Below are 25177 nucleotides of genomic sequence, written 5' to 3'. Positions count from 1 at the left end.
CTTATGTATGACTAACCTCTGTTGGATGCTGCAGGAGGAGAAACTGAAGCGGCCGCTCTCACACATGCAGGCATGGGAGATCGCCCATACGCGGAAGGACTCCAAGACTGGCGAGCCCAAGTACTACGGCAAAAAGACCGCGCAGAGGAAGAAGGCCTACTCCGATGGGTATCTGAGGTTACATCCTGACACACCTGACCCCATTGCGGCGGATCTGGACGAGAGGGTGGTGGTGAGCATGGGGCCCAAGGAGCACGGTCGAGAGGCGGTTCTTGATGCTGTGATCACTCCTAATATCTCCTACACACAGCTCCGTCGGATTGACCCAAGCCTGAGCCAGCACACTAGCACGCCCATGACCAGTGCACAGTCACATTCCCTCTTTTAGGAGCGGCAATCTGTAAGTATTTTCCCTCTTATCTTCATTGCTCACTTTATTTTCCGCATTTAGTAGTTTTATGAGTTCCATCATGTCATATTGTAGGCCTACATGGAGTACACACGCCAGGAGACCATGGCATGGCACGCGGCCCTCCACACATACCATGAGCAGAACAATCGCCGGATGCAGTATGCTCTTCAGGAAATGGCGGCCGACAAGGTTCCTCAATTGCAACCAGCAGCATCTCCTCCACCACAACCAAGGTTGCTTACCTTTGAGGAGTTTGTGGCACAGAACGCTGGCCCCTCGCCGGTTAGTTCATCCTCAATCTATTCACTCAAAGCATATCATGCCTTTCAACACAGTCATATATCATGTTAATATGTCTTTTCAACATCCAGGGAACCGGTGGATCAACAGTTGGCGGTGGTCTTTGAAGCACTCTTGAGTCACGGAGCCCGACCACTCCGATCCACGAAGGCGGAGGCGGAGGTGGAGGCGGTCTTGGCGGTAGCGCTGCCGCTAGCAGAGACCTTTCTATGCCGACGGCCTCCCAGGCTACGCCGACGGATATGTTGCCGACGGCCCTATGCCGACGGGGGCTGTCGGCATAGACCTGTCCCGACGGGAATCAGGGCTATGCCGACGGCCAAGGCCGTCGGCATAGGGGGCGATTGTGGTAGTGCACCTGCGCCGCCGGATACCGACCGTGATGGGCACGTCGACGGAGCAGATGCCGCTACGGGAAATCGTCAAGGAGGCGGGTTTTACCCTCATCCTTGGCGCCGTTGGAGGCTCCGCCTTCTACTTCCTCAAGGGCCTCCACAACTCCAAAGGCCGCTGGCTCGCCGGCGGCGCCCAGGCGGTCCTCACGAACGCGCCCCGTATCGGACATTGGGCGGCCTGGCTTGCCGCCTTGGAACCCATTCACTGCGCCATGAAGCACGCGAGCCAGGAGGACGACCCCATCAACGCGCTCATCGCCTGGGGCGGCGCCAACGCCCTCTGCTCCATGCGTCGGGGGCCACTCGCGGCCGTCCTCTCAGGGCTCAAGGGTGCGGCCTTCGGTGGGGTCCTGGGCATCGCTATGTACAGCCTCAAACACTTCATGGCCGAGGACTGATGCTGTTGTTTGCTGCTTTTCCGAGCTTGCTGGGAACCTGTGTTTGCTTAAACTGTGTAAAGTTCTCTTCCTCAACAGCTTTACTGCAGCCCAGGTTGCTTCGACAGTGGATACACCAGTCTTCCAAAAGCTTCAATGCACCTCCACAATTCCCGCCCTTTTCTTGATATTTTTAGCTTTGGTTCATTTTGGCAGTAATGTTTAAAAAAAACCTCAGTAGTCAGTATACATATACTACAGTTTTTATGCCGAGAAAAAGCAATATGTAGTTTATGAAAACATTGTTTTCTTAAAGTATTGCAAAAACAGTGGTGTGTTTGGGAAAATGGCAATCAAAGTGTGCAGTGTTGTAGTATTTGGTCAACGTCCTCCTTTTCTCTTTCTCAGTTTTTAATAAAGAGTCTGGGCCTCTTTTTTGAATACTGCAAAAATACTTTTAACCGGAACCAAACACCTCAAAGTATTCGAAACCACGGTTTTTCAAGATACCAAAGTATTCTTGGAATAATTTATAAAAATACTTTGCAATCAAACACACCCGACATTTTCCAGAAAGGGTCAAAATCCGAGAAAAACAATGGAGAAGTTTCAGGAAGAATCACGCTGGCTATGTACATATGACAGAAAGATCCCTAATCCACCCCATCATAACTGTCCTTTCCTTTTCTAAAAAAATCATAACTGTCCTGGATTTGGGAGCTGCAACAATGGAGAAAAAGATAGAAAGGGATCTCAAAGCCTGAGATGTGTAATCTCGATTGATTGGCTACCAACCACTCCCTCTGCTCCTAAATATATGACATTTTGGCAGTTCAATTTGAACTGCCAAAACATCTTATATTTAGGAACGGAGAGGGAGGATATATTTGAAAGGTTTATTAGCACAATCATGTTAGGCTGTCATAAAATCCGAGCAATTGGAATTGATTAGTCCCTTTCTATTTGTCTCGTTCATTCTTTGTTGTGGCACCGAGCTTCTTCTCTACATTAATGCATGATGGCATTTGAGGATTTACTTGATGTTTTTTAAAAAAATTGCTACCGGTATTTCATGGACTACTAAAATGACGACCCAAAATGTGGAACAGCCCTTAGTGCTTCTTTATAGATGACATGGAAATGCATTATAGATGGTTTCTACTTCAACTGTCATTTATCCTACAATGCCCGAAATACATAAGTGTCTTACAAAAGTAGGGCCCAAAACAGTGCTATAAACTCACGACGTTTGAACACACAATATTCAAAACATATAATGGATTAAATTTTCCAAAGTTCTTTATTTTTCTAAATCAAGGAACATTAAGGTTCCCAGTCACCAATGATCAAAACTGGTAGCAAACCATGAGATGTCAAAATGTTTAGCCTTGCTTTAAAGGAGTGTTCATGGCTCTGGCATCCACTCGTACTCTAATGTTGCCTCATTAGCCGGAGCGCGTGAGTTCCACTTCCCTCTTGGGCATGGAAGCGTCAACATCAATGTATCCATGGTCGTTCTTTGCCGCGGCGGGCTTTCATCGTCTAAACTATCGTCACATGAGATCTCTCTAGATGCCTCAACAATCAAAGTCATCCTCTGGAGCGCTTGTGAACTCAGGATCAACAAGTGTGCCATGTCATGGCACTCTTGTCCAGACAAGCCACTAAACTCCACCTCGCGAAGATGATCTAGGGAGATCTTGTCCTCCTTCCAGCTCCCTACACGTCCGCATATGCAGCACCCCTCCCCACAACGATCAAGGTACTTTGATGGTCCATCCAATCAAGCCAATAGAGAAACATATAAATATAGTTAGCATAAGAAATCATATATATATGTGTGTGTGTGTGTGTTGCTGTTTTAAGAATGATCACGATGCCCTCATGTCCGTATTTTATTTTATCGACACCTCTATCTCTAAATATGTGGACATATTTTTCAATATCGGCTTCCGTTTGAGGACAAGCGAGGTCTAAGCTTGGGGGAGTTGATACGTCCATTTTGCATCATGCTTTTATATCAATATTTATTGCAATATGGGTTGCTATTACACATTATGTCACAATACTTATGCCTATTCTCATTTATTTTACAAGGTTTACACGAAGAGGGAGAATGCCAGCAGCTGGAATTCTGGGCTGGAAAAGGAGCAAATATTAGATACCTACTCTGCACAACTCCAAAAGTCATGAAACTTCACGGAAGTCAGTTTCAGAATATATAAAAAATATTGGATGAAGGAAGCACCAGAGGGGGGCCACCCACCATCCACGAGGGTGGGGGCGCGCCCCCTGCCTCATGGCCCCCCTGGCAGGCCTCCGGTGCCCATCTTTGGCTATATGAAGTCTTTCGCCCTGGAAAAAAATCATAAGCAAGCTTTTGGGACGAAACACCGCTGCAACGAGGCAGAACCTTGGCGAAACCAATCTAGGGCTCTGGCAGAGCTATTCTGTCGGGGAAACACCCCCCGGTAGGGGGAAATCATCACCATCGATCCTCTCATCGGGAGGGGGTCAATCTCCATCAACATCTTGACCAGCACCATCTCCTCTCAAACCCTAGTTCATCTCTTGTATCCAATCTTTGTCCCAAAACCTCAGATTGGTACCTGTGGGTTACTAGTAGTGTTGATTACTCCTTGTAGTTGATGCTAGTTGGTTTATTCGGTGGAAGATCATATGTTCAGATCCTTTATGCATATTAATACCCCTCTGATTATGAACATGAATATGATTTGTGAGTAGTTACGTTTGTTCCTGAGGACATGGGAGAAGTCTTGCTATAAGTAGTCATATGAATTTGGTATTTGTTCGATATTTTGGTGAGATGTATGTTGTCTTTCCTCTAGTGGTGTTATGTGAACATCGACTACATGAAACTTCACCATTATTTGGGCCTAGAGGAAGGCATTGGGAAGTAATAAGTAGATGATGGTCTGTTAAAGTGACAGAAGCTTAAACCCTAGTTTATGCGTTGCTTCGTAAGGGGCTGATTTGGATCCATATGTTTCATGCTATGGTTAGGTTCACCTTAATACTTCTTTTGTAGTTGAGGATGCTTGCAATAGGGGTTGATCATAAGTGGGATGCTTTTCCAAGGAAGGACAGTACCCAAGCACCGGTCCACCCACATATCAAATTATCAAAGTATCGAACGCGAATCATATGAGCGTGATGAAAACTAGCTTGACGATAATTCCCATGTGCCCTCGGGAGCGTTTTCTTTGTATAAGAGTTTGTCCAGGCTTGTCCTTTGCTACAAAAAGGATTGGGACATCTTGCAGCACCTTATTTACCTTTATTACTTGTTACCTGTTACAAATTACCTTATCACAAAACTATCTGTTACCGATAATTTCAGTGCTTGCAGAGAATACCTTACTGAAAATTGCTTATCATTTCCTTCTACTCCTCGTTGGGTTCGACACTCTTACTTATCGGAAGGACTACGATATATACCCTATACTTGTGGGTCATCAGTGATGGTCAAGTTGGGCGAGTCCATCGTGTGTGACAAATATATATCACATGAAGAACTCCCCTGATCGACCGTCATCGTCAAAAATTAGTTTTCTTCCTCCAAGAACAAGTCTCATCGACTGTGAGCGATGGTCGCTCTTCCTCTGCTCCTCCTACTTTAAAAAGATCATGGAGGAGGAACAGAGGAAGTGCGACCCCCTACAACAACAATCGGTACCATTCCTCTGAAAACATCTCGCATCTGTCAAATATGGTCATCACTCGCTCAAGATAAAAACTAGTACATAAAAACTACTATAGAAAACTACTAGTTCCACGACTAGATAAAACTACTACAAAAAAGCTAATGCAAAAAATTACTACAAAGAATCCATAGAATAACAAAAACTAATAGATGTAAACAACAAACAATCCATACATACATCCACACATAGCATCCATGAATACAACATCATAAAAAATTATCTATGTTATTTTTCATCAGCGGTTGTTGCTATTCTAGGGTGCTGCTCCTATGGGGCCTTAGCACGACGACTTCCTGACTGTCCACTACAACAAGTTGTGCCCGAGTCCGGCGATGGAGGGGCGATGATGGCGGCGCGCCTTCAACTCGCTTTAGTGCTTGTAGTCGTCGCTAGGTGGTCTACGGATCTGGATGTAATTTTTATTTTTGGTGTTCGTTGTACGGCCATGATTGAAGATGAATAGATTGGAAGTTTTCTCGCAAAAAAAATTATCTATATATTTTTATAAAGAATTTTTTATCTACATAGCATCCATCTATCTATCAATCCATACATCTATTCATCCATCTATCTATGCATGCATCTATCCATCTATTTATGCATTTATGTATGCATCATAAAAAAATTCATCCATCTATACATACATCCACACATGGAGAGAGGAGGGGGAGGTCACCAAGTAGACCGGAGGGAGGAGCTCGATGGGGGTGCCGCGGGGTGGGGGCGCCGGTCGGTCGGGCCCCCCATGGGGCAGGGGTGTGGCGTCGGCTGGTCGGGGGACGACCACAGGGTGCGGGGGGGAGGGGGGCGCTAGCCGGTGGGAGGCGCCGATCGAAGGGAGGAGCTCAGTGCCGGGGGTGGGGGCCTGGCCGGCCGGAGACTGCCGCGGGGGTTGGGGCGTCGGTCGGTTGGGGGCGCCAGTCAGTGAGGGGAAAGCAGAGGAGGGAAAGAGGCACGGGGAAATGAGACTAACATGGAATCAGTTTAAGTGTCCAACGCTACCTTTACTGAGCGCCTGTCGGTGGGGCACTCAGAAAAGTAGTCAAATCTGGACCTAGGTTATCTTGTACCGAGAGGCACTCTAGGAAAAGGTCAGCAAATATATCTAGGTTTTGCCCTTTTGCCGAGAGCAACTCTCAGAAAAAAATACATGCCGAGCGCTACTCTCGGAAATTTGATTAATTAGCATCACTTGTGCAAGGCCTAGGCATGCTGCAAAAAATTCACAAAGGACTTCCCATGTCGCTACCAGACATGATTTCATGTGCCGCCTTGCTGTTCTGCAATTTACAGCGATGAAACCCTAGTATAGAAATAAATTTGTCGAATATTGCATGCGTGTCCGAGGAATGCGGGGGCATGGCACGTGTCATGCGATGGCCTACTTTGAGAGCACGAGAAGTCTCGAGGCCAACGGAGCAACGTGACCCGCAGTTCCTGCACAAACCGGACACTTTCCCTCTTGATACCCAGAGACTAGCTCAGCGATGGTGCGGTTGACAAGCGGCCTCAGTGGAGGCTTGTTCAAAACGCACCCAAATATTTACCACACTCTACAAGGGCCATGTGATGCCACCGTGCTAGCTCTCGAGGAATTTCGGCATCGTACAATTTTCCGAAGATTTGAACGGCCGCATCAGACATGGCATCGATGTACTTTTGGTAACCCGGTGGCAGGGCATTCCCCTCACTCGTCTGTGCAAGGCCTTGGCATGCCGCAAGGACATCACAAGGGATTTCCCATGTCTCTACCGAGCATTATTTCATGTGTCACCTTGCTGATCTGCAATTTCCGGTGATGAAACCCTAGCAGACCAATAAATTTGTCGAATATTGCAAGCGTGTCCGAAAAATGCGGGAGCATGGCATGTGTCATGCGATGGCCTCTGAGAGCATGAGAAGTTTCGAGGCCAACGGAGCAACAAGATCCGCACTTCCTGCACAAACTGGACATGTTCCCTCTCGATACCTGGAGACTCTAGCTCGGAGATGGTGCGATTTACAAGCGGCCTCAGGCTAGGCTTGCTAGAAACGCACCCAAGCTTTTACGGCACCCTACAGGGGCCATGTGATGACACCGTGCCAACTCTAGAAGAATTTCGGCATCGTACGATTTTTTGAGGATTTCAACGGTTGCATCAGGTATGGCACCAAGGTACTTTCGGTAACCCAGTGGCAGGGCATGCCCCTCACTCGTCTGTGCAAGGCCTAGGCATGTCGCAAGGACATCACAAAGAATTTCCCATGCCGCTACCAGGCATGATTTCATGTGCCACCTTGCTGGTCTGCAATTTCCAGCGATGAAACCCTAGCAGAACAATAAATTTCTCAAATATTTCACGTGTGTCCAGAAAATGCAGGGGCGTGGCACGTGTCATGCGATGGCCTCCTTTGAGATCACGAGAAGTTTCGAGGCCAGCGGAGCAACATGACCTGCACTTCCTGCACAAACCGGGCACATTCCCTCTCGATACCCAGAGACTACCTCGCAGATGGTGCGGTTTACAAGCGGCCTCAAGGGAGGCTCATTCAAAATGTGACGAAACTTTTACCACACCCTACAGGGGCCATGTGATGACACCGTGCCAGCTCTCGAGGAATTCCGACATCGTATGATTTTCCAACGATTTCAGCTGTTGCATCAGGCATGTAACCGAGGTACTTTCGATAACCCAGTGGTAGGGCATGCCCCTCCTTCGTGTGTGCAAAGGCTAGGCATGCCGCAAGGACATCACAAAGTATTTCCCATGCCGCTACTGGGCATGATTTCATGTGCCGCCTTGCTGATCTGCAATTTCCGACGATGAAACCCTAGCACAGCAACAAATTTCTCAAATATTGCACGCGTGTCCAGAAAATGCGGGTGCATGACACACGTCATGCGATGACCTCCTTTGAGAGCACGAGAAGTTTTGAGGCCAACAGAGCAACAGGACCCGCACTTCCTGCACAAACCGGACACGTTCCCTCTCGATACCCAAAGACTCCAGCTCAGAGATGGTGCGGTTTACAAGCGGCCTCAGAGGAGGCTTGTTTGCTATGCGCCCAAACTTTTACCACACCCTACGGGGGCCATGTGCCACCTTGCTGATCTGCAATTCCCGGCGATGAAACCCTAGCAGAGCAATAAATGACTCAAAAATAATAATAGTAGAATTAATAAAAAACACCGGCATCCACCATTAGGAAGATGACCTATCACTTTGAATCTTTGATACGTCTCCAACGTATCTATAATTTTTGATTGCTCCATGCTATATTATCTACTGTTTTGGACTATATTGGGCTTTATTTTCCACTTTTATATTATTTTTGGGACTAACCTATTAACTGAAGGCCCAGCCCAGAATTGCTGTTTTTTGCCTATTTCAGTGTTTCAGAGAAACAGAATATCAAACGGAGTCCAAACGGAATAAAATCTTCGAGAACGTGATCCAGGAGACTTGGACCCTACTCCAAGGAGTCAAAGAGGAGGTCACAAGGGTGGGGGCGCGCCCCCTGCCTCGTGGGCCCCTTGGTGCTCCACCGACGTACTCCTTCCTCCTATATATACACACACGTACCCCCAAACGATCAGAACAGGAGCCAAAAACCTAATTCCACCGCCGCAACTTTCTGTATCCACGAGATCCCATCTTGGGGCCTGTTTCGGAGCTCCGCCGGAAGAGGGCCGTCATCATGGAGGGCTTCTACATCATCATAGCCTCTCCGATGAAGTGTGAGTAGTTTACCTCAGACCTTCGGGTCCATAGTTAGTAGCTAGATGGCTTCTTCTGTCTTTTTGGATCTCAATACAAAGTTCTCCCCCTCTCTTGTGGAGATCTATTCGATGTAATCTTCTTTTTGCGGTGTGTTTGTTGAGACCGATGAATTGTGGGTTTATGATCAAGTCTATCTATGAATATTATTTGAATCTTCTCTGAATTCTTTTATGTATGATTGGTTATCTTTGCAAGTCTCTTCGAATTATCCGTTCGCTTTGGCCAACTAGATTGGTAGTTCTTGCCATGGGAGAAGTGCTTAGCTTTGGGTTCGATCTTGCGGTGTCCTTTCCCAGTGACAGAAGGGGCAGCAAGGCATGTATTGCATCGTTGCCATCGAGGATAACAAGATGAGCACTGGTAGAAAAAGGGCCTGATGTCCCGGTTCGTAAGGGCCTTTTGTCCCGGTTCCTGAACCGGGACTAAAGGGTCGGTACTAATGCCATGTCCCTTTAGTCCTGGTTCAATCCAGAACCGGAACAGATGGGCCTCCACGTGGCCTGTGCGCGGAGCCCAGGCAGGAGACCCTTTGGTCCCGGTTGGTGGCACCAACCGAGACCAATAGGCATCCACGCATCAGCATTTCTGTGGCTGGGGTTTTTGTTTTTTTTGAAAGGGGGGGGTTTGGGGGTTTTGGGGGGGTTAATTTAGGTGTTTCATATATTGTGTTAGCTAGCTATAATTAATAGAGAGAAGTGTCCTCTCTTATGTCCGTGCTTGGTCGACGCTACGTACTATACATACGTATAGAGAGGACTAGACACGCTAGCTAGCTAGTAAGGAAACGAAGGAAACAGAAGATCGTCATGAACATATATGCATACAGAGAGAAGTGATATCGACCACCTCTCCTTCTCCGAGAGATTGGTCGAACAACAAGTTCTCGTATATCTATCCGACACTACCGGCTACATATATACAATAATTATCTCTTACAAATATAATCATACAGACTCATGGTCCACATAGTATTCTCCGTCTTCAGCGATCACGTGGTCAAGAAAGAATGCCGCCAATTCCTCTTGAATTGCTCGCATGCGAGCTGGTGCTAGGAGTTCATCCCGCTTCCGAAACATCTAATTTGAAGAAGGGGGTCAATACATATATATATGAATGAATGAAACTCAACACAAATGATGGTAATAAAATAAAATTGTGAATGTTGTTATTTACGTACTTCATATTGTTCGTCAGTGTAGCCCCGCTCACAGGTCATGTGGCGGATGGACTCGCAAACGTAGTATCCACAGAAATCATTCCCTTGTTCCTGCCACAACCACTTTACAAGAAATAGAGGTCAATCAAACTGATAAGCAAGAATGCCAAATGGTATTGATGAAACTAGCGCTTGAATCAATAGGAGATGCGCGGAACATGCTACTATAGTACTTACTTTCGGGTGTCTAAATTGCAGCTTCTTCGGGAGTCCTGGAGCTTTTTTGGAGAATTTTTTCCAAACCCTCCCAGACAAAGAAAACAATTACTTGACATATCAGGAAATGAACAAAGTTGCTGATATGGTGGATAATGATTGATTTAACTTACTTCTCGAGCATTTGAGTCATGTCCGCATAGTCCTGGGGATCTTTTCGTTTTGAGTCTAAGACGGTTACTAGTCCCTGCTCAAGCTAATCTCTAGGAGAATATAGTGGTAACTGCACACGCATGCATAACTCATCAATTACATTACTATAACCTTGACTAATATATAAGGGAAACCGAATACGCACAAGACAGTAACACTCACTTGAAGTTGTAAGGAAAGAGTATTATATCTTTGTTTTCATTTATTACCAACGATCGTAGCAAGTTGGCCTCGGTATCTGCGGCATGAAATTTAACCTGAGTTGCATCTATGAGATATGTGTTAATGAACCCAATATCACCGACTTGTCTTTTCTTCAATTCGGTGATCTTCAATCTGCATAATATAGTGTGGATGATTATAAATACATGCAATGAAAGAGCTGAGCTGTATAGAGAGACTTAATGATAGAAGTAGTACTACTTACAGACAGTAGCAGGTGACCATTGTTTTATCGAGGGCCAATTGATTGAAAAACTGAAAGAACTCCTCAAATGGAACAGGCAACAGTTCAATTCCAATGAGGTCATGCTCCTTTTTAACTTTCACATACAAAGTACTCCTCCTCCCAGAGTCTCTGCAGATTTTCAAGTACCAATCATGCAATCTTCGCATCATCGTTGATAGAGATCTTTCATCTTTGATGAGAGGCTTCCCGTACTCGTATCTTTGTATCTGCACCTCCATGAAATCATAATGTACATCGTCGGGCAAGTAATCGCCAAGATTGCTATAACCGGGCACCATCCTCGGATCATTAGCGACGTTGTCGCTAGGCACCTTGAGCGGGGGGCACGATTGCTTCGCTTGTTCGCCGAGCTGGGCAATTTGTTTCCCAGCTCGTCGTTCTTTCATCCTTTGATCACTGGCAGTACTTCCCGACCGCTCCACTTCGGCAAATTCCTTTCCAATAATGCGCTCATAGTTTCCTTTCGGCGGAGACTTGGGTGGTTTTGTCAGGGCAGCCAGAGTGCGCTTCGCTTTCACCGGATCTACCTTCTCCTCCGGAGGTGGATGTTTCTTTGCTTTCACCCCTTCAAAGTAGTTCCTCACTTCTTCTTGTGCGATCTCGGCATTCTCCTCCGGGGTCCTCTCGTATGGTAACTTCTCTGGAGTCTTCAGAGAAGGACCGAATCTGTATTTCCTCCCGCCTCTGGTTGTACTGCTAGACGCCGGCAGAGCAGACGGAGCGGTTGTCTTCTTTACTTGCTTACGAGGCGGAGGAGAAGGACTACGACGCGCCGGAGTAGCCGGAGCGGCGACAGGTCTCTTTCGCCCTTGCTGACGAGGCGGAGAAGGAGGAGGCTGGCTGCTCGGGCGCGTCGGCGCAGGCGGAGAAGGAGGCGGAGTGCCTCCACGCGCTGGAGAAGGAGCCGGTCGAGTGCCCTGATCGTCACTCGCCGGAGGAGGAGGCGGTGGAGGAGGCGGAGTGCTCTGACTCGCCGGAGGAGGAGGCGGAGTGCCCTGACTTGCCGGAGGAGGAGGAGGAGGCGGAGGCGTCCAGTTCTGAAGGTTGATGAGCTCCTTCCGCCATAGGCATGGAGTCTTCAGAGCAGACCCCGGCCTAGTCTCCCCTTCATCGGTAGGGTGGTCAAGCTGGAGGTCCTCAAATCCCTCTGTTATTTCATCCACCATCACCCTAGCATATCCTTCTGGAATCGGCCGACAGTGAAAAGTTGCGCCGGGTTCAGTAGGATAAACAGAGCCAACAGCCGCCTTGACCTTCAAATTCATCCATTGCGTCATAAGGTGGAAATTTTGAGAGTCCGTGATAGCATCCACGGGATAGCTGGCAGGAGCCATCAAGGCATGCTCCGGCTGAAGCAGCTCGGTGGAAGCCACGCTGCTTCTCTGCTGAGATGGCGGGGTAGCTTCGGGGGAAGCTTCGGCAGTACGTTTGCTGCGATTTGCTTCTCGTTCCTCTATCGCTTGTACCCTTGCTTGCAACGCCTGCATTTGGGTCTGCTGCAATTTTTTCCTCTTCTCCTGGGATTTGTAACCGCCTGCGTCCGGAAACCCAACCTTCCACGGAATGGAGCCTAGCGTGCCTCGTGTCCGTCCAGGGTGCTCAGGATTCCCGAGGGCCATTGTGAGCTCGCCGTTCTCTCTGTCTGGAAAGAACGTCCCTTGCTGCGTTGCTTCGATATACTGCTGAAGCTTCCTGACTGGTATGTCCATTTGATCATTTGTCCAAATGCACTTCCCTGTTACAGGGTCCAAGGTTCCGCCAGCCCCGAAGAACCAAGTCCGGCAACGGTCTGGCTAGTTAATTGTCTCTGGTTCGATCCCTTTATCAACCAGATCATTCTCAGTCTTGGCCCACTTAGGCCGGGCTATGAGGTAGCCACCTGACCCCGTGCGATGGTGATGCTTCTTCTTCACAGCATTTTGCTTGTTTGTCTCCGACATCTTCTTACTCTTTTCCGATGTCTTGTGGGCCACAAATGCGGGCCAGTGATCTCTGATCTTCTCATATCTGCCCTTGAATTCTGGTGTCTCTTTATTTTCGACAAACTTATTCAGCTCTTTCTTCCACCTCCTGAATAGTTCTGCCATCCTCTTAAGAGCAAAAGACTTGATTAATTGCTCTTTAACTGGCTTCTCTGGATCATCCTATGGCGGTAGGGTGAAATTTGACTTCAGCTCAGTCCAAAGATCATTTTTCTGCATATCATTGACATAAGACACCTCAGGGTCTTCTGTAGCCGGCTTTAACCATTGCTGGATGCTGATCGGGATCTTGTCCCTAACCAAAACCCCGCACTGAGCAACAAATGCGCTCTTTGTCCGGAGGGGTTCAATCAGTTGGCCATCGGGCGCGATTGCTATGATCTCAAACTTTTCATCCGAGCTCAACTTTTTCTTCGGGCCTCGTCTCTTTACCGAAGTTGTGCTCGATCCGGAGGGCTAGAAAAAAGAACAAAGACTTAATTAATATGTGTACATACCAAAACAATGAATGCATCAATTAGCTAGTCAGCAGAAGCTTAACTAATATATATACCTGGCCGGACTCGGTTCGGTCACCGGAGACGTCATCACGGTCTCCTTCTTGCACCGGCATTGGGTCACCGGAGCCGTCCTCGCGGTCTCCTTCTTGCACTGGCATTAGGTCACCGGAGCCATCATAAGCATAGCCAGCTGCTTCCAGACCATCGGTGTCATTGAGAAACAATGAGCAGACGGCATCACTTCCTCGTGCAATTATGTCCCCCAACAACTCTTCTTGTACTTCGTCTCGGGCGATGTCCATAGTTTCTACAAATATTGACAACATGGCAATTATTATTCAAACATGATAGATGGATATATTAGTGGCAAACGTAGAACTAATATTAATTAGTGGCCTCGATGCTGCTTCTCTAGGGTTTGGGGTGGCCTCGATGCTGCTTCTCTAGGGTTTGGGGTGGCCTCGACAACGCTTCAAGGATAAAAAAAGAAGAGGAAGCAGAAAAAAAGAGGAGAAGAAAGAATAGAGGAGTAAGAACTCCTCTATTCTTTCTTCTCCTCTTTTTTCTTCTTCTTCCTCTTTTTTTATCGGGAACGAGGGTCGTGGAGGGTCACCGAGCGGTAGAGGAAACCCTAAATAGCAAGTATCATGGGTGTGAGATACATGTGGCCGTCGGTGTCGGACAGTACATCCATGTCCCACAGTACATCTACCGCTCGGCGACCCTCGACGACCCTCGTTCCCGATAAAAAAAGAGGAAGAAGAAGAAAAAAAAAGAGGAGAAGAAAGAATAGAGGAGAAGATCTCCTCTATTCTTTCTTCTCCTCTTTTTTTTCTTCTTCCTCTTCTTTTTTTATCCTCTTCTTCCTCTCATGTTCGACGACCCTCGACCCCTCGGCGACCTTAGACCCCCTCTCGACCCCCTCATGTTGAAGTTATCGGGTAGGGGGTATATCGACAACGACATACCCGATACATACATACATACATACATACATATCACATGCATCCATACATATATGAACAAAATTAATATCTACTAATTAACAACCTAAATAAAAAAATAATACATATAGGAAGAAGAAAAAAGAAGAGAAGAAAGAATAGAGGAGAAGACTTCCTCTCCTCTTCTTCTCCCTCTTCTTCCCCGCCTCTCTCATGAATGTCCGACGTCCCCCCTCCCCCCTCATCATCATCTATCATCCCCCCCTCTCATGTTCGACGACCCTCGGCCCCTCGGCCGCCCTCTCGACACACCCATGACCTAAAATGACCTAAGATGAAAATAACCTTAAATGCACTAAAGTTATCGACGACCCTCTCGACACACCCACGAATAAGAAAATATATCATCTTCTTCATCTCCTCTTCTTTGCATATTCACATAGCCACATACACATACATAGCCACATACATATTCATCTATGAATAAAAAAACATCATAGGTACAATTCATATCGACATTCATACATACATGGAAAAAATTATATGAACATCGTGAACAAAAAGATCATCGAGCAAAATTATTTTCCATGAACATACATATAGCCACATTCATTTAGAACTTCTGCATATATGAACATATATAGATGATTTTTTAAAATGTAACTTTTGCATATATGAACATATATACATAGAGAAAATACATGCATATATAGCCATATCCATACGTACATACATATCGACATTCATACATACATGAAAAAAAATCTATGAACGTATAAACAGAGAGCAGCAGCGGCAATGGGTGGCGTCGTCGGTGACAGGGATGGGAAAGGGGGGAGCTCACTGGGGGCGGGCAGCGAGGGGAGAGGAGGCCAGCGATGGGAAGGAGGACGGCGGGCTCGGGGAAGCCGGCGACGGGGACGGCATGCGCGGGGCGGCACGTGGTGACGGGGACGACGGGCTCGGGGTGGCACACGGCGACGGGCACTACAAGAAATTTGTTCATTGTTGACCCTCCATTTTGGTCACTGAATCGTCATTATTCATGTTTTATGACCTTGTTTTGACCACATTCAAAAGGTCAACAGTTGGCCGTCAAGAACGAACAAACATGACCTTTCTAAAATTTTGGTCGCAGATCTCTATTGACCAAAATTTTGGTTTGGTCATTACCCATTTCTCTGAGCCACGTAGGATCTGATGTGGCTAAGATGACGTGGCATTGCTAGTGACCAAATGGAATCATCATAAATTTCACAGCCCGGTCCACCAATCTAGCCTACATGGGCCTAGCCCAATACATAATTTATTATAAGAAATGTCTGATTTGTATGGGCTGATGCATTATTTTGTCAGAAGCATGCATATATCAAGATAGGCCCATTAAAAAGCAAGTACAACAAAATACAATATTGCAGATAAACTATATATTTCATTTCAGTAACACATCACATGAAATACAATGCATCATCCAATGACTCCTCGATACACCAAGGTTCAAGGCCCAACAAGTGCACCGCAAAATGATTCTAAAAGTGCACAGAAAAATAGTTATATATGTGCAAGTGCACAACAAAAGGATCCAACAAGTGCACAAGCGCACAGCAACATAGTTCTACAAATATTGGATGAGAAGCACAAGTTTTAAGTTATCACACATAACATCAATGAGAAACAAAGCTTCTTGTGCCCTCCTTCTACTCTCCACTTCTTCTGAGTGACTCAGATCATCCTGGTAATAGGAATAAGCAAACATAAGAAAGCATACAAAATATGAGCAAAAGAAAGACAAATGGTGGTTTTACATTCAGCAATGAGACTTAAAAGTTCACATCAATGAACAGAAACACAAGACATTAAGACATACTCCCATAGAAATTTCAGGACTTGCAAGATTATTCGTGTGTTCGCTCTGAACACTTTGTGCAAAAAAAGCTCACATCAATAACTTCCAAGATCAAGATACGTGAATAGTGTATCTTTAACAGTATAATAAACATCACAACCATGAGCAGTACAACACAACACAGCTCACAAACAACCAAACCAAACTGATTGCAAACTACTCCCTCTGTCCCATAATATAAAAGCGTTTTTTACACTACACTAGTGTCAAAAACACTCTTATATTATGGGACGGAGGGAGTATAAGTTAACCTCAATGCAAAAAACACATGCACACAAAGTATACATGGCAGAAACACAACCTCATATGTAGAACTTAACATAATTCATCAGTTTAAATCTAAGGAGTACCAATCAGAACCATTTCTTGCAGTGATCTCAACCTTTATTATTGCACGGGAAATAGTTACAGAAATAAACAAATGAAATAATCTTCTCAGAAGAGTCCCAACAATTTGCATTAACTATTAACATGGTTGCAAAACTTCAGTAGTAAAGAGGGTACCATGTTTCTTTTGTCTTTACTTGACTGGAATTACAACATGAAGCACATGAACAAATCATACGAACAAGCAACCCCATAAACGCTCTTGAATCTTGTATATACTTTTCTTGTAGAACAACATGTGGGGGAAGAGCATTACCTTGATGGGATCTCAATCATTAATGATCTCAATCGAAGCATACAACCTGGACAATGTAGACTAAATCTGGAGAAAAAATATTACTTGTCCACAAGGGTGAGATTGACCTACACATTGCCAAACAACCCTTTGCAGTCACTTGGTTCAGATCTTCCCTACAAGGTGATGAGCATTCCGCTGCAGCAAGCAAATAGAATTAAATTCAAAATACAACCACTTTTATGGAGACTACTAAAAGGCAAGTTTAGCTAATAGGACTTCTATAGCATGCAAGATGTTTCTTAGATCAACAAAAACAAGAACAAGAGCTATGACAGCGAACCCTTGAGCAACATATAATGAGCAGGGTATTTAAAGAAGGTCATATCTTCCACACAAGGCTGATCAGAACAAGAAATATTCAAGTCTACTAATTTATTACTGAATCACATAGCATCATAGGAGAAAACAATGATTCAAGTTTAAGTAAGACATACATATCTGCTAAGGGAAAGTAAGTCACAACCAAAAGCATTTTGACTTCCATTTATTTGCACACGCAAAATCATCAGGTGCTCACAGTTCAGATCAGGTAAGGTAATTTTGTAGCTCCCCACTGTTGCTGGCTTAACAAGACTCGTCCTCCAGCATAACAACATATTTGAAATCTCCATTATAGTAAATAAATGAGAGGACAATGCATAAGTCACATCATATTATACAAGCAAGCTAAATCTAGGATTTGTGGTCGGTGGTGTATATACATGCACATAGAGGAGGCTGGAGTTGTGGAAGTCAAACATACTTGCCACCATGGTAGAGTGAGGTGCCATGGTGCAGGTAGTGGAAGGCCGCCGCCACCCAGCACCCACTCACGCCCAAGCCTTCTTTCTTCTCATCCTCTTCCTCTGCCCAATATGGCACTCCTGCCATTGCCGTGTACAAGAAAAAAATGATGGTAAGGCTCAAAAAGAAGACCAAGGAAACTAACATGATAGAGAATCCAATACTAATGCATAGATAAGCCTCTATGCAACAAGCCACATATAATAAAAAAGGGCAGCCGACAATAAACGACTATAGGTTCATGCACATGTACCACAAAAAATCTCCTTATATTATTTATCTCAAGAATTCCATGTAGATGTTAGACATGCTTGAAAAGAAACCTAGCTTCAAGAGAAAAATAAATCTACAATCTTAGGATCATCAGGACAATCTTCGTATAATAAGAATCTGGCAACGAGCAACAAATCAGGCGACATACAGATAAAAGAATTAACTATTGTAATTTCAGCTAATAACCAGTTCTAAAAATTATACTTAAGCAGATGCTGCTAACAATGGAGAAATTGTGAATAATCTGTAGCAAGTAAGTTTACCCATAGAGGCAAAAGGGAGGGACAAGGCCAGTGTAGAGCTTGTCGTGGACCTGGAAGGCCCTCTAGAAGTCAATGGTGATGGTTTGGAGCTGCACACCGAGCCAATAGGGCAAGTGGAGCAAGCGTGAAGGTGGGGAAATCGAGATCTGAGGCAGGGAGGCACGGTATTGAGGTCCTTGGACGGGGTGGACTTGCCGACATGGCCAGAATCTTGGGTGGATTCTTCATTTGATGAACAGGGAGGCTATGTTCACAATCACTAGTAATTGAATTTGTGTCATGTTGGGGATTCAAAATGTACACAACATATTTATGCCAAAGAAGTTAAACTAGGTGCAGGTCACCAAAAACTGAATTTCTTGCAACCAAACCATACCAACAGGAAGGAGATGGTTGCATAGATACAAATCCATGAGCTGGCAGCCAAATTGACCAATCTGGACCTCATCTTCTCTCTCTATTTGGCACTAACTAACTAAATAAAAAACTGGACGTGTTCAGACAAATCCCTCTTGAATTCCTTGAGGCAACCGGGATTTGCATCAATATTCCTTAACTTAGCATCATTAGTGAGCAGAGGTAGAGGGGGAGGGATATGCTACATGCCGCAGTTGGTCGTCGTGGTTGTGCTTGAGCTCGGCAAGATCTCTTGGTTGCCCTAGCAGCAGACCCCTCCTGCCCCTCCTCCTTGAGCAGAGCATGGCCGGTGGCTAGGTGCGCCCCTCCTCCTCCTCAAGCAGGGAAAGGCCGGCGCCCTCCTGCCATCGTCGCCGTCTCCACGTCATGGTGACCTGCAGCAAAGGGGCAGGTAGGAGGAGAAGGTGAGATGAGGAGGAGAGGGTGGATCCGATCAAGGAAGGATGGGAAGGGCCTACCTGGGCAATGCTGGTGACAGATCTCGCGAGCTTCAGCCTTGCCATCGCCGGTTGTGGCGGGTTCCGACGAAGGAACCCTAGCCGCGGGCGAGGTTGCGGGCCTTGAGGCGCGGATCTGAACGGAGGGGAGGGAGGGGCGGATCTTGGGGAGCTCAGGGTCGAGCTGCGCGTGGCCTGAGCTCGTCGGAACCGGCCGGCATGGTTGGTGGCGGCGGCGAGGAGATTGTAGGTTGGGAAGGAAAGGTTCGCACGAGAGAGAGGGAGAGATTGATGCGATGGGCTTCTCCTTTTTTTCTCCTTTTCTTTAGAATGGATGGATGGATGGATGGATGGATGGGTGGACGGTGGGAGTGCTGGGAATGAATGGCAGGATGTTTGCCATGTCATCAATCCATGGCACAAATGATTCCACCAATGAGAATTAAGCATATGCAAATTGTGTGTTTTTCCTTTCGTTTCTCTTATATTTTTTATCCTCCAATTCCGGGTAAAGACTCAACATATTAGCTTCTTATAGTTTGTTCAAATGACCCAATATTTTTCAAATGGCCTCTTATTTCGGGTAAACAATGTTATCGAATAGAGTTTTTATTTTCATTGCATGATTTTTTTTCTAATTCCGAAGTGCCAAAGATGGGCTTTTTTAAGAACCTACCAAATATTTGTCGAAAAATTGTACCAAAACAATTTTAAAAAATATTAGACCACATTTTATGTACAGATAACCAAATGGTTGCATGTGAAAAGCTCTCGATACACCTCTTATCAAAAAGACATATTATCGCCGTTTAAGGAGGAACTAAGGTCAAATTTGAACTACAAGTGCTTTATAGTTTGATCTTTTTTCCCAAAAATCATTTCTAGACAGGAAAGTAGTTACTTCATCAGAGATTCACCAGGAGTTTTGCATTATTAAGCCCCTACCTACTAACGGTCATGCCCGTGGTTTTGACCCCATTTTAAAAATATGAAATTCAAAAAAATAAAAAAATAATGAAAACCTTCGCATTGTGTCATTATTTGTGACCTAATTTCTAGGAAAAATAAAAAACTTGAAATACGAAAAATATCTCAAAAACGTGTTCTCATAAAAGAGCTATCATGTATGAAAATTCATGACTTTTAAGCCAAATAACCAATGTTATGTCTACATTCATGGCATAGTTTGTTAATGATCTCATATTGTGCACAAGGGTGCATATTGGAATGGCAAACAATGTTGTCAAAGTGAGTTTTCATTTTTTTGGCACGCAAAATTCATTTTTCATTTTCCGGGTGCCCAAAATATTTTTTCTATGAAGAACCTACCGTATATTTGTTTTAAAATGGCACCACTTCATTTTCAAAAATATTAAACCGCATTTTACATACAATTGATCAAATGGTTGCATGCCAAATGATTTTGATCCACCTCTCGTCATTGGTGAGGTATTCGATCAGTTGTTTTGAAGCAATGTGAATTAGTAATCATGACCATTTAAATTGCTCGTAATAGGCTTGGCGGGTACCACATGTCAGGTCTGAGGCAATGTTGAGGTGGTTTGACACGTGAACACGCCAGATCGACAAAACTGGTGACGTGTCTGACCAGTCATTTTGAAGCATTGTGAATCAGTAGTCATGACCATTTAAATTGGTCAAGATAGACTAAAATGAAAGGTGTAGATCAGTGTTGTCTATGTTATGACCATTTTAGATAATACAATTACGACCTTGTTGACGAAAATGGTCATAATGATTTAGAGTTTGGACCCCCCCAAACGGCTTACGACCATCTGCCGCACAAATGGTCATAGATTTATGACCAATTCACCCGCAGTCACTACGAGAAGGTCACAATTAAGCATATTTCTTGTAGTGGGGGACGGCGGCGGGCTCGGGGCGGCACACGGTGACGGGGACGAGGAGGCGGGGCTCGGGGCAGGGCGGACGGCAGCGGGCTCGGGGCAGGGCGGCCGGCGACGGGCAGGAGGGCGCGGCGAAGGCAACGGGGCAGGGCGCAGCGACGGCAAGCACGCGGGGATGGGGCAGGGTGCGGCGACGGCGACGAGGAGGACGAGCAACCTGGCGTCGTCGGCGATGGGGAATGGAGCAGTTGGCAAAATTTTCGCAAGTGTGGGCTTATATAGGCGGACCTATGGTCCCGGTTCGTCGCACGAACCGGGACGAATGCGCACCTATGGTCCCGGTTGGTGCTACCAACCGGGACCAAAGGCCTCTTTTCGGCAGCCCAAAGGGCGGGAAGCAGAGGCGTTTGGTCCCGGTAAAGGGGGACATTCGTCCCGGTTGGTGTTACGAACCGGTACCAATGCACCCCTTTAGTCCCGGTTGCTGCTACCAACCGGGACCAAACGCCATGTGCTAGCGCGGTGCGGTCGTAAGTTTAGTTCCACCTCGCTAGTTGAGAGGGGCTCGGAGTGGTTTATAAGCCTCGCTGCCACATCCCTCTCGAGCTCCTCTCTATTGCAGGCTTACGGGCCTAATCTGTGCACTTCTATGCCTATTGGGCCTGCTGGGCCTTCTGCGGGCCTGAATCCTGGCCCATGGAAGGGTTTCTAGTCGTATTCAGGCCGTGGAGGCCTAGTAGGTGGCATTTTTTTGTTTTCTTCTTTTGTTTTCTTTTTTCTTTTTCTTTTTTTATTTGTACTAAATACTTATAGTTTTTTAGTGATTTCTTTTTGCTTTTAGGTCACAAAAATTACAAACTTTCTGTTAGTGCCATTAGTTTTAAATTTTGATTATTTTTGTTTTCTTCTTTTCTTTTCTTTTTGCTTTTTTTTATTTGTACTAAATACTTATAGTTTTTTAGTGATTTATTTTTGCTTTTAGGTCACAAAAAATTATAAACTTTCTGTTAGTGCCATTAGTTTTAAATTTTGAATTTTTTTGTTTTCTTCCTTTGTTTTGTTTTTTGCTTTTTATTTTTTTATTTGTACTAAATACTTATAGTTTTAAAATGTATGTGAATCACTAGTTTATGAATAACTTTACTATGAAGTTAGATTTTTGAGTGATTCTTTTTCCTGCTACTTAATATTATAGTGTTTTATCATTATACTCTATTTGGTAATTTTAGGCTATTTTTAATATCTGTTTTAATCAAAAACAAATTTTGTTATTTTTTTGCTATTAAATTCTTTTTTCCATTAATGTGTTGAACAAAAAATACTTTCTGAATTTAAGTTGCATAAATTTTATATAAGTTTAGTTTCAAAAATACTAGAGGTTTATAAAAACTTTTTAGTTGATTCCTTTTGCTTTTTTGAGCTATAAGACCCTGAAATTGAAAAGCATTTCAAATGAACTCCGAAAAGGTTGAAAGTTGGCATGGTATCATCATTTCACCCACATAGCATGTGCAACAAAGTTGAGATGGTTACGGCAAAAACTGGATGCACTTCGTGTACAAAACGGACAATCTCTTTCGAAGTATCAGGGTTTCGGACGAAAGATCATCTGTTTCAAAGGGATTTCATTTTCTTGAACTTATTTGAACTCCATATTTTTCTGTGTTCAAAATGCACCATTCAAAGACACATCATCAATTTTCAACCCTTCCTGACTTCATTTGTTATTTTTCATGCATTTACTGATTTTTTTGAGCTATAAGACCCTGAAATTGAAAAGCATTTCAAATGAACTCCGAAAAGGTTGAAAGTTGGCATGGTATCATCATTTCACCCACATAGCATGTGCAACAAAGTTGAGATGGTTACGGCAAAAACTGGATGCACTTCGTGTACAAAACGGACAATCTCTTTCGAAGTATCAGGGTTTTGGACGAAAGATCATCTGTTACAAAGGGATTTCATTTTCTTGAACTTATTTGAACTCCATATTTTTTCTGTGTTCAAAATGCACCATTCAAAGACACATCATCAATTTTCAACCCTTTCTGACTTCATTTGTTATTTTTCATGCATTTACTGATTTTTTTGAGCTATAAGACCCTGAAATTGAAAAGCGTTTCAAATGAACTCTGAAAAGGTTGAAAGCTGGCATGGTATCATCATTTCACCCACATAGAATGTGCAACAAAGTTGAGATGGTTACGGCAAAAACTGGATGCACTTCGTGTACAAAATGGATAATCTCTTTCGAAGTATCAGGGTTTCGGACGAAAGATCATCTGTTACAAAGGGATTTCATTTTCTTGAACTTATTTGAACTCCATATTTTTTCTGTGTTCAAAATGCACCATTCAAAGCCACATCATCAATTTTCAACCCTTTCTGACTTCATTTGTTATTTTTCATGAATTTACTGATTTTTTTTGAGCTATAAGACCCTGAAATTGAAAAGCATTTCAAATGAACTCCGAAAATGTTGAAAGTTGGCATGGTATCATCATTTCACCCACATAGCATGTGCAACAAAGTTGAGATGGTTACGGCAAAAACTGGATGCACTTCGTGTACAAAACGGACAATCTCTTTCGAAGTATCAGGGTTTCGGACGAAAGATCATCTGTGCCGGGGTATCTGATCCACGGACACCTATGGGACCGGCGGACCGGGTCCCTTTCGGTTCGGCGGGGGGCGGAGGTCGCGCAAAGAGCAGATCGAGGCGAAACACGCGAGCGATTGGGTTGTGCGAAGGGCGGATCGAGGCGAAGCACGCAGGCGATTTACCCAGGTTCGGGCCGCACGGATGCGTAAAACCCTACTCCTGCTTTGTGGTGTGGTATTGATTTCTAGCTCGGGAGCGCGGAGTGCTACAGTACGCTCCAGCAGCTAGCAAGGCCGAGCGTGTGTGTGGTCGACCCCCCTCTCCGTTGCACTCGGGCCTCCTTTTATATGCTCAAGGGGTTACCGACATAGAGCAACGGGAGTCAAGGGCAAAAATGGAAAAGGTGCCGCAGTAGGGGCAGCTAGGTGCTGTAGCAGGCACAGCTACCTGCTACAGTGCTATCATACCTAACCCTGACGGCAGGGGACAAGGGCATTAAATGCCTGTCTATGTCGCCCAAACAGTACCGAAAGGGGCTTGCTAGAGAAGCCACCGTTAGCCACGGTGGTTATCTTGCCAGCGCCTGCTTGCCACCTCGCACTCCTTGCTGCACAGCCTCCCGCCACGTGTGCTTGGGAGGGTCCCAGAGCAACACGTGGTGGGCGTGCTGGAGCGTGGGCATGAAGTGGGGGCTTCCCGCGGCAAGCTTCTTGCCGCGGTCGTCGTCTTGTCGTGTCCGGGAGCTTGTCGCTCACCGGGCCTTGCCGGGGCGCGTGGGGCGCCGCGACGAGTGTTCTTGCTATGCCTTGGTCGGCCTTCCCGGCAAGCTCCTCTTGCCGGGGCCTTGGGACGCTTCTGATAGCCTTCCCGGCAAGCTCCTCTCGCCGAGGTCTTGTCTTCTTCCCGGCAAGCTCCTCTTGCCGGGGTCTTGTCTTGAGTACTTTGTTCTCGAATGGTCTTCAAGGTAGCCGCGGAGGGTCTTGGTGGTCACCCGGCAAGCCTTGCCGCGGGGGTGCTGCGACTGCCCGTGCACAAGTTCGGGGTACTAAGGGTACCCCTACTCTAGTACACCGACAGGAGCCCCCGGGCCTGGGCCAGACACGGTGCCGAGCGCTGTTGGGCCAGGCCCAAAACAGTGCACGGGCACGCGCGGCCTGGGTCACGCCGCATATCTCTCCGCTCCCATCGCGCACGCTTGTAACGGCACGCGCCAAACTCGGCGTCGTGGGTAACGTGGGCGACGTGCGTGGGGCTAAACCCCGCGAGCATGCGCCAGGCCATGATGAAGGGGACGGTTCACGCCCTCCTCCTTAAACGGAGGTAGGCGTGGGGGCGTGGCGTATTTACTGGACGGGGCTGGTGCGCGGTTTCCGAGGCGCCCACTCCCCGCGGTCACGGGATGGGGCGATGCCGCCTCTTTTCCCCTTTTCGGCTCCTTGACCTACCTCCTAAAAAGAGGGACAGGAAAGGGATTACGGGCACCTTATCTTTTA

At 45.8% G+C, this 25177-nt stretch overlaps 1 protein-coding gene across 1 annotated transcript; it reads left to right on the top strand.

Annotated features, from left to right (window-relative positions):
• The first annotated feature begins 1094 nt into the window (after positions 1 to 1094).
• Positions 1095 to 1505, top strand: LOC147983634 (mitochondrial import inner membrane translocase subunit TIM17-2-like). The gene has a single exon (XM_087540804.1). It carries the CDS (start codon positions 1095 to 1097, stop codon positions 1503 to 1505), a length of 411 nt encoding a protein of 136 aa, XP_087396930.1.
• The last annotated feature ends 23672 nt before the right edge of the window (positions 1506 to 25177 follow it).

The sequence above is a fragment of the Triticum urartu genome, chromosome 2A (genome assembly GCF_056163025.1).
Source record: "Triticum urartu cultivar PI428250 chromosome 2A, HENAU_Tu73, whole genome shotgun sequence".
Classification (NCBI taxonomy): domain Eukaryota; kingdom Viridiplantae; phylum Streptophyta; class Magnoliopsida; order Poales; family Poaceae; genus Triticum; species Triticum urartu.
Note: the sequence above shows the minus strand (reverse complement) of the source record. Positions and strands in the feature narration are given on the sequence as shown.